Raw genomic sequence first — 10,900 nt, 5'->3', positions numbered from 1 at the left:
CAATCACCTCAGTACCTGCATCTGCAAGTCAGCCTAGGCTTGAGAGGAGCGGGCTGATGCAATGGCGCTGAAAGCGGTGGGGGGGGGAGGGGGGGGCGCGAGGCTGGTCACGTGGCGCGGGTTTACACTGGCCTGGCGATCAAGGCCGCCATTTTTCTTTGCCCGGATGCGGACTTCCGAGAGCAGCGGCCTAGAGTGCTGCTGGTCTCTGGTGCCCCACGTCCAGGAACAGAACAGCACAGCACACGGCCACCCTATTCTCGCGTGGTTATTACTTGATTTTCTCAGGGACGAAGGACCCAAGTGGGGGCGTCGGGCCTCGAGGGAGGCCCCAATGGCAGCAGGATCCTCATGGCCAGAGCCCTATGTGGGTGGGGGTTGAGGCCAGCCAGTGCAGACAGACTTAGAGCCCGAGGGAAGGGAATCTAGGAGCCAGAGCAGTCCAGACCCCGAAAATGCCAGGGAAAAGGCCAGAGGCCTGTCATGGGATGCACCTGGAAGGCAGTGAAGTGCTACAAGGCCACAAAGGTACGAGGAGGTGCCAAACAAAGAGTTTATCCTTGGTTCTGGAGGAGAAAGGGAGCCTGGAGTTTGTTCATGTGGGAATAACACCATTTGGGCCATTTTGGCGTGGGATTTTGAATTGGAATGGGGAGAAAGGCCAAAACGAAGCAGAAGCCCATTGAAAGGGGCCAGGTGAAAGGAGCCGGTGGGTACCAGGTGGTAAATGTATATATGGAGAGGCAGGACTAGCAGAGAGATGTTACAGAAGTCAGAATGTCACAACTTGGCAAAAGATTGGAGGGAAAGGAGAGGATGCCATCTTGGGTATTTGGGAATGGATAAGTGTACCCTTAATAATGAGATTGTATATAGAGACAGGAAGTGAGGGCTGAGGGACAGGCTCTTTGAGGAATACCACCAATTAGCGGGTATAAACTGAATGAAAATGAGAGTGTACAGGAAGAGAGGATGATCAACAGTGTCAAAAACTACAGAGAAATCAAGAAAAATGAGGGCTGAGAAAGCCTGTTAGATTTGGTCATTAAGAGGGCATGGGTAATTTTCACCTTTAGGACCTGTCATAATAATGGTGTTATGGAGGGAGTACCCTACTGAATTAAGGTTGAACATTTTGCCAAATGTTCTTGGAGAGCTGAAGAACATGGCTTCAAATTAATTTCCATGACTGTTGAACTAATTAATGATTTTTTTTTTGTTTCAAATTAGACATGATGGTGTAAAAATCTGGAACAGTGTGGTTATAGGATACCACTTTAGGTATATGCAGAATTGGAATCTAAGAAAATAGAATTTACCTTTGCATAACTGCTGTATATTTTAATGATTGTTTCAACAATCAGCCAATAAATATTTATTAGGTGCTTGTTTTATGCCAGGATCATCCTAGGCATGAGGGATTCAAAACCAACAATGGAATAGTCCCTGTTCTAAAGGAGTTTATATTTGTTTGAGGAAAAGCAATTTATACACAGATTAGAAAAAAAATACAAGATACATACAGAGTAAGTCCAAGGTAAGGGAGAGTTGGGTATGTGAGGAGGAATGAGGAAAAATTAGTAGCTAGGGGAATCAGGAAAAACCTCCTATAGGAGATAAATGGTCCTTACTCAATCTCCAAGGAAGTTTGAGATTGTGGCAGGTAAAAGCAAAGATATAAAGGTTTGAGCTTCCAAGGATGTTGATTTATTAAGCAATGCATGTCAGTTGCAGAACAAATTGGGACCAGACCTCCTCATTTTAAGGCTGGACCCTAAATACGGGGAGAAACAGACTATTTTTATACATTAAAAATAGTTAAACAAGACCAATTAATTAAAAAAAAACAAGCAGGATAAAAAAAATTAGGTAATCTGATTTCTAATTGGAGGAAAGATTAGGGACTTTTGAAATTGGAAAGGGAAGGGTAAACAGGTGCAGTTCCCTGAAATCAGAAAAAGAGGTATCCTACTTCCCCCAAGTGTCTGTGAACAATCAAAGGAACATGAAAACAATAACTAATTGATCAGTATGGGAACAGTTTTCAGAAAAGACACATGGGTTGCTTGAGCTGTATGATTGTGAGAAAATTCCTTGCATCAGTCTTCAGATATGAATGGGTTTCTAGTTGACTTAACCTAAATCCTTAGTTAGGGGTTTCTAAGCAGTAGGTAGAGGTGGGCCAGTTTCCTAGCCACTCGGGGGCTAGGTTCAAACAATGCAAAAAAGACCTCTCATAATTTCCACAATTGAATAAAGTTTTCTCACTAAACAAAATTGAATTAGATCCATAAATTGAATAGAAAGCAAACTGAGCTAGCTCCAGAATTGAGTTACAAGGTGGAGTCAGTGTTCATGCAATTCCTACTACCACTTGCTTCTAATTCCTTTTATTCCTCCTTTTGATTCATGGTGGAGGGGCAGTACCTTTCCCCATGGATGGCTTATCTATAAGCCAAATTATATGATTTTTCATATATTCATAGTCAGAATTAACTACTTCAAGGGCTCACAATGGACTGATTTTGAGAGGAGAGATTTACATATTACCAATATAAATAACCAGGAAAACTTAAATACCATGAAACAAAAGGTCAAAGGAAAACGATGATCATCAATATTAAATAACATCAAGTCTCCTTGTTTCCTATTAACCCATTGTCAGTGTCCATTTAATCTGCACATCTTGAATCCCAGATGTCCCATGTAGTCTTCTGTCCTTGTGTATCTTCTCTTGGAAATTCTAGAATTGGCCTCATTCTCAGGGCAGCTCTCAAGGGGCTTCCAAGTCACTTGTAAATATTCCTAGGTAATTCTGACAAAATTTTCTAGTGACAAGACATAATGCAAATTAGTATAAATGGCTCAAGCTTTATGGAGCTCATCCTATTGACAGAACTATAATTACAGGACACTATAATTTACCTGGAACTTTAGGGAATTTCAATTTTTATATACCATTTGTTGCTTTTATCTTTACTTAAACCCTGTACCTGACATAAGTATCTTAAAAAACAATTTATGTGTCTAACTTTTAAAATAAACTTATTTTTAAAAATGATCAGACATATACTTAAAAATGGGAAAATAATTTCACTTTATGATTATTAATACAGTTTTATATGTAAAATCCTTTCTCCAATTTTGAGAACTTATTAGTAAAACATAAAGCCTGAATTTCCACACTAAATACATTTGGAATGTATGATCTACATATAGATATGTATATATAGGTCTCAGAGAAAACAGCTTAATCATTGGTTTCTCAAAATTTACTATTCCATTTAATTATGAAACTTTTTTTTATTACTTTGCCTTATTCCTTTAGAAGGATAGCAAACCTGTTATAATTTAATCATTAATAAGTTAAAATTGTAAGATTTTTCATCTTGCATCCTAGTAACTTAGATGTTCTAGAATCAATCTATTATTAGTAGATTTAGTGTTATACTTGGAAAACCCCTACTATTCACTTGCCCTGATTATAGAAATTTGCTATTGTGAAAGGGAATTTTTTTAATCTTAATCAAGTACTTGGAGTGTTCCACCATTTTAAACTTAATCAGTCAGGAACTTGAGGATCCTTTCGATAAAAGTTCACACTCTTAGAGAATGGGAGGTGGATCCCACAGACATTGCTGCCAGGCAAATTAAGAAACTATGATTGGTTCCTGAGATGTGATAGACCAGCCCACAGTGAAAGGAAGTAGAAACCAGAGAGACAGGAATTGACATGGAGAAAACTGCTTATAAAAGCCGGCCTATGGGGGCAGTTGGATGGCTCAGTGGATTTAGAGACAGGAGGTCCTAGGTTCAAATCTGGCCTCAGACACTTCCTAGCTGTGTGACCCTGGGCAAGTCACTTAACCCCCATTGCCTAACCCTGTAACAAATAAAATTAATATAGAAGGATATATATAAAAGATATTAGGGTTTAAAAAAAAAAGCCAGCCTAGGGCATTCTGATTCATTCTGCTGCATTGGTAGCTCTTGCTGAGAAAGGGATTCTGCTGCATGGGTATCTCTGCATTGAACTTCTTTAGTATTGGAGGACTTCTGCATTGAGGGCTCAGGGAGTTTGGCTATAGTGACTCCCTTGGGTTGAGGAGACCCTGGCTGGAGACACTGGCCTTTCCGCTCTTCTCCTGTCTTTAGTGAGGCACTCGGATCCAGACTAAAGGAATTTAGCTAGGCAATATTTTCTACCTCCTTCCTACATTTCCCCCTTTACTATCTCTACCTTGCTGTAACAAGGCTACAAAAGCTACTAACAGCCTCGTGACTTGAGTTAATTTTTATCAATGGCAACCACAACAACTTTTATAACATTTAAATTGACCAAAACCCATTTTAAATCTTATACTGTGTGGGGGCAGTGGAGTGAGAGTCAGGCCTAGAGACGGGAGGTCCTAGGTTCAAACCCGGCCTCAACCACTTCCCAGCTGTGTGACCCTGGGCAAGTCACTTGACCCCCATTGCCCACCCTTACCACTCTTCCACCTATGAGACAATACACCGAAGTACAAGGGTTTAAAAAAAAAATCTTATACTGTGAAAAGAAAAGGAAGAACATAGTTAAAAAGCATTGTCAAGACTATGAACCCTCAAGGGCACAGACTGATGTGATATATACTATATTAGGGGAAAAATTCCTGTAGCTGTTTTATTCCAGGCATGAGTTATATCTTATAACCAACCATGCAGTCACAGAGTAGCAAAAGTCAGATCCAAGATGAAACAAGTTAATTAAATAAATGAAATTAATAAGAAAAATTAAAATGAAAAATAAACTTAATTTAAAAAAAAAAAAAGATGAACCAAGTGGGGAAATTTCCTGTTCAAAAAGGAAATACCACAATGGGAAAATTGAGTCGAAAGGATTCAAACTTGGGCCTTGCCAAGATCATCTCAAGTTTTTCTAGGTACAAGCATCCACTTTTAGGAGGTTTCAGACTGCAGCACTTGCCATTTTCTACTATTGTCTTCATGACAATTCAGACAACCACCCCCATAATCAAAACTCAAAACAATAATAATAGACCAAAAATTTTTACCTCAAATAGTGAAATTTCACTAACCATAGCTTAGGGCTTGAATCCTGTTAACTTCCCTCATGTTTCCCTAATAGTTACATACAAGTCATTTATCCTTTACTTATAAATTAAAACTAAGCACATTTTGGGGTTTCAGATATACAACAAATACCTTATAGTTGACTCCTTGAAGTTACAGCTTCAAGCCACTCTATAGTATGATTTTCATAAATTTTATAAGCGATAGCCAAAATTTTTCAAATGAAAACTATTACAAACCTTATTGTTATCTATTTATTTATTTACTGATATTTTATTTTTCTCCTCAATTACATGAAAAAAAAATTTTAACCATTATTTTTTAAAAGTTTGAACCAATTTTTCCCTCTTCCCTGAGATGGCAAGCAATTTTATATGGATTTTATATATGGAATAGTGTAAAGCATCTTTCCGTATTAGTCTTTTTTGTGCAAGAGAATTTGAACAAATGAAAGAAAAATGGAGAAATGAGTGAAATATAGCATGCATTCAGACTCAATCAGTTCTTTCTCTGGAGGAGGATGACATTTTTCATCATGAGTCCTTGAAGATTTTCTTGAATTCCTGTATTGCTAGGAATAGCTAAGTCATTCATAAATGTTCATCATATAATATTTGATTATGTATAATATTACTTTTAATATTATATGATCCATATTTTGTCTCGCACTTCTTCCCTCTCCCATCCAGGAGCCAACATGCAATTCAATCGGGGTTATATCTGTATTATCACGTAAAACATATTTCTATATTATTCATTTTTATAAGTGAATAATCTTATAAAATTAAAACTCCATAACGGATTCCCAAATAAACTATGCTTCCAACTGCATTTCTGCTCCAACAGCTCTTCTTTTTCTCTGGAGTTGGAGTTCTTTTTCATAAGTCCTCAAAATTGTCCTGGATCATTGTATTGCTGCTAGTAGGAAAGTCTATCTTATTTGATTGTTAAAAATTTAGGAATAAACATACACAACAACATGTATATAAAACACGAAATACAACTTCTTATAAGTCAGATGACTTCAAATGCATTTCCAAATGATCTTACATAGAAAAACATTCATCCTTTGGTATTGAAATGACTCTGTATATCTAGCCTTCCATTTTCTTGTTATTTTACCCAAAATGTGCTCCCTGAGGGCTGAAGCCCTTTTTGTCTCTGGTAGCATAGTGCCTTTGAACACAGTAGGTGCTTAATAAATGTTGAATTGAATCAACAATTTTACATACTTGAAATATTTATGGAATTGAAGCAAAAATATATTTTTTTAATTTGTCACCCAGAGATTTCAAGGTGTATTAGTCACTTCATATTTCACATATCTGGAGGCAGTGTGCCAGATGGGAAACTTTATGCATATGCAATAAATACCTTCCCAGAAACAAGATTGTCTTAAATGATCAGACAGTGAGAATTGTATACTCTAGGGCAGTGAGTCCCAAAGTGGGCGCTACTGCCCCCTGGTGGGTGCTTACAGTGATCCAGGAGAGTGGTGATGGCCACACTTTTTTTGTATTACATTCTATTCTGAGTTCAATAAATAGTTTCATAATTTCCAGGGGGTGCCAAGTAATATTTTTTCTAGAAAGGGGGCGGTAGGCCAAAAAAGTTTGGGAACCATTGCTCTAGGGAAAGAAGGTGCTGAAAATCATACATCTGTGGAAGTATGCTCAGTGCCTGTGTTAAGAATAGAAAAGGTAGACAAAAACTCTACATTATACCTATCCCAAATTTCAGGTCATCCAGATTTCTCTTACATACACAATATTTTGATGGCAGGCCTAAATTTTTTTTTTAATCTCAAGTTGTCTTTACTCTGGCTGCCTTTTCACACATGATAGTGTCTACTCTAGGAATGAAAGTTAATTTGAATGTTTCTACTAAATATAATTAGGATAGCAAAATCTGAAACAAAAAAATGATAACTTCTAAAACTTTTAACTAGAAATTATTCTTTAGTTGTCTTTGTTAAAATCTTCTTTCTTCACTACCATAGCTAAGTTAGAGGTGAATAAATAACTATTATAAGGATGCTGCTTTATTGTGGAGGCACAATTATTGGAGGCAGTTAGGTAGCTCAATGATAGAGTGCTGGACCTGCAATCAGGTGGATCCGGATTCAAATCCAGTCCCAAATACTTACTAGCTGGGCGACCTCTGTTTATCTTAATCCACTGGAGAAAGAAATGGCAAGCCATTGTAATATCTTTGCCAAGAAAATGCCCTGGACAGTATTGACATACTTTCATAGTCCACAGAGTCAGAAAAAGTTCGACATAACCAAACAACAACAGCCTTATTATGGAGGGAGTAGAACAGTAGTAGCAAAGCCAAGTCAGAGAATGGAAGAGGTAGTTAAGTCAAAATCAAACAATTTAAAGATGTGAAAAAATTCAGTTCAACAGGTATGTTTTGAGTACATATGATGTTGCTTAGGGTGTATCAAATAAACTTAGCAGAGTATAAAATAAACTTCTAGGAGGTCACTTTGTTAGGCTAAGACGACTACTGACAATGAACAAAGCAGGGCAGCATATGACAAATGTTTAAATGACTATCCAAAAGTACCACAGGAATTTGTAGAATTACAGAACTCAGGGCTGAAAGGCAACTCGATGGCTCATCTAGTCCTCCTCTTGGTTTCAGGAGATCAATGTGAGCTGAAGAGAAAGGCCCTGTGGAGGACCTCAGACTTTAAACTTCAGCTGAAGGGTGACGGTAGGACTTGCAGAGGGACTTACCAGCCTGGCTGGAGGAAAGAGTATCTGTTTAATAAGACATAATGTTAGAAAAGTGCTTCCAAAGCCATATTGCACAAGGCTTCAGCAGCTAGGCTGAGGGGGCTCCCAGGCTCTTTTCTGCTAGTGTTTTCCAAGAGCAGGTGATAGAGCAGGAACTAAACCTTTAAACTAGGTCTAGAACAGAGTCTTTAACTTTTCACTTTAACTTGGCAGCTTCCTAGCTCTTTCATTCATGGTTCTTAAGGGCTGGGCCACCTCTAGAGATCATCTGTCTGTGTCAGTGGTGTCAAACCCAAAGAGAAATGGATCCCTGTGGTGGCATTTGACTTAGAAAGTCACAATTAGTGGTTTCTACATCAGATTTTTATTTTTATTAAACATCTCCCAATTACAGTTTAATCTGGTTCTGCAGCGTTCCAGGAGACACCCCATTTGGCAGCAAGTTTGACACCTCTGATCTAGTACAATACCTTCATTTAATTTTTTTCCTTTTTTTAATTTAGAATATTTTCCCATGGTTACATGATTCATGATTCCCCCCTCCTGAAGCCGACAAGCAGTTCCCCTGGGTTAACACCTTCATTTTATAGAGGAGGAAATCGGGAAGGTTAGATGAGGATATGACCATATGGACACCAAGTAACAAAAACTGAATTCAAACCTATCCAAAGGGAAAAATATGTGAAAAGTTAGACGAGTAGCAATTAATTATAGCCAAATTTAATGACTGATTATTCAGTCTGCTATGGGTTGATTTAGAGTGATAGGAGCCACCTTCCTCATTGACCTTGCTTCTATGTGTGTTATCAAAAACTAGCATGACAGTGAGAGAAATTGGCTGGTTGGTTCATTCAGTGGGGAAGACTATTCTAGTCCATTAGCTTGGCAAATAGTATTCCTTTTCATGCTGCTCCTTCGCTCCTTCGGTCACTTGGAGAGGAGAATGGGTCTGGCCCAGAACTATCATCTCCTGCTTGACTGGCCTTTCCTGCCCCTGGACCTTGTTCTTCCCCAGCCTTTGAAGTGTGTCCTGTTGCTGAGCTGGCCTTGTTTATGACCTTGTGGGGAGTTGATGTCATAGTATTGGCTAACCTAATTGATCCAGGTCTCAGAAGAAGGGCCTGCTGTCCTCTGGCTCAGGAGCAGGGTGCTGCCCAAATTCATTGGGGTGCCAGGCTTGGCAGGCACGTTTTATCTTTCTAGCTTTCCCAATGAGTAGCTGCTAAAGCAGAGGGAAGTGTTGAGCCTGCTAGGCCTAAACTCTTTAGGGAAGGTTTTTAAGGAGCCCCCAGCAGAGGGTTTCCCAGGGATGGTGAGGGGGTGCTCCATAGCTTAGCCCCCATGATGCCTCCTGCTTCCAGGTGTTTAGAAGTATAGTTGCTGCCCTCCTGGTACGGGGCCGGGGTGGAATGGGTGAAGGAATCTGTGGGGTGGGTGAGCAGCCTTCTGGGAACTGGCCAGGCTCTGCCACCCACAGACCTCTCTTGCTCCCCCAGGTCCAAGGCCCCCCAATATGTATACCCCGTCAAGGACCTGCTGTTTTTGAGGGCCCTTCCCTTGCCCTGATTGGCTGTCCCAGTCCTTCCATCTTCTCCCCGGCCAATGACGGCTTCCTTCAGGCCTGGGCCCTACCCAGGGTGGCAGTTGGAGCTGCTGTAACTGCCACTGCCCAGGGGGGAGCTGTGGAGGCCATGGCCGGCAGGAGCGGCCGAGCCAGAGGCCGGGCCCTGGGCCTCTTCTCCTTGGCCCTGCCAGTAGGAGATGTAAGTGTTGCTGGGGTCTGGGGGGGTGTGGGAGGTTTGTATTGGGGGGTAGAAGATGGAGAAGGAAGAAGAGGAAGAGACCCAGGCCTAGGTCTGTGGGCAGCCAACTCTGGTGGATCCTTCAGAAGTCACCCTGTCAGCTTCTCAGATGACAGAGGAAGAGTTTGGAATAATCTCTAGGCGCATGATCTTTGGGTCTAACCCTCTCATTTTAAGGATGAGAAAACTAAGGTATAGAAAAGGTCAGTAATGAAAAGGGTCACACAGGTTAGTGTCTGGGGTGGGATTTGAACTTGGACCTGGCCTCACTGCCCATTGTTCAGTGCCCCAATCACCACAGCAGGTGGGGATAGGAAGAATCCCATCATTACTAACTCTATAAGATCTTCAAGGCTTTTTTGAGATTGTGACTCTTTGGGGGCTTTTCATGGCCAAGATATTGGAGTAGTAGGCCATTTCCTCCCCCAGATCATTTTACAGAAGAGGAAACCAAAGTAAACAGGGTGAAGTGACTTGTTTAGGGTCACACAGCTAGTAAAAGTAAATGTCTTAGTTCAGATTTGAACTTGTTTTCCTGACTCCAGGCCCAGTGCTCTATCAACCTCACCATCTAGCTACTGCTATTTTCAGGTCATCTGCTGTCTATTTTGGCAGTTGCGTAGCTATAACCAAAGCATATAGTTTGTAAATGTCACATGTAAGTTCTCTGTTCAGTATGTGTAGAGGAATATAGATTTGGTTCAGTGATTAGACAGTTGGATGACTAATCTGAGTTTAAGAATTTTACAAATTGAAAGAATTAGCGATTGATGTTTTGTGTGAAAAATGAAAGGATTACAATTGGTAGTTAATTTCTATTCATAAAAATACAGAAACAAAAGCAAATGCTGGTTGGGTCAAGAAGTAGCCTCACCAGTAAGTAGTAACTGTCTTTTTTTATTCTGAACTGAAACACTCAATAAAATGAGAATTAACATATTCACAGTAGAACAGAAGAATATAACGTACATAAAACTGTAAATCTGTTTTGGTACAATTTGTTTTCTTTTATTCCAAAGGCTTTAGTGCAGTTTTAAACTTTAAATAACTGCAGAAGCATAGATGCTACAACTTTTAAAAAATCACTTGAAAGTTTATTCAGATTTATACTTAGTTTTGTGAATTTTGAATAATATTTCATTTTAACAAGATGGCAATCATTTTTTATTAAGTTTGTCATATTTGTACTTCTGAAATGATGAAACTTTAAACCACACTTTTGAGAAAACTTTTATATTAAATTCAACATGTAACTTTTTTGTAAAGATATTTTAGTTTACC

General features: G+C 39.5%; 1 protein-coding gene across 1 annotated transcript in view; it reads left to right on the top strand.

Moving 5' to 3' along the window:
* The first annotated feature begins 166 nt into the window (after positions 1-166).
* Positions 167-10,900, top strand: part of LOC123234567 (ATP-dependent RNA helicase DDX19B-like) — a 37,572-nt gene continuing 26,838 nt past the window's right edge. The window contains 2 exon segments of the mRNA XM_044660473.1: positions 167-244; positions 246-371. Of these exon segments, the coding sequence (XP_044516408.1) occupies positions 167-244; positions 246-371 (204 nt within the window).

This window comes from Gracilinanus agilis, chromosome 2 (assembly GCF_016433145.1).
Source record: "Gracilinanus agilis isolate LMUSP501 chromosome 2, AgileGrace, whole genome shotgun sequence".
NCBI classification, from domain to species: domain Eukaryota; kingdom Metazoa; phylum Chordata; class Mammalia; order Didelphimorphia; family Didelphidae; genus Gracilinanus; species Gracilinanus agilis.
Note: the sequence above shows the minus strand (reverse complement) of the source record. Positions and strands in the feature narration are given on the sequence as shown.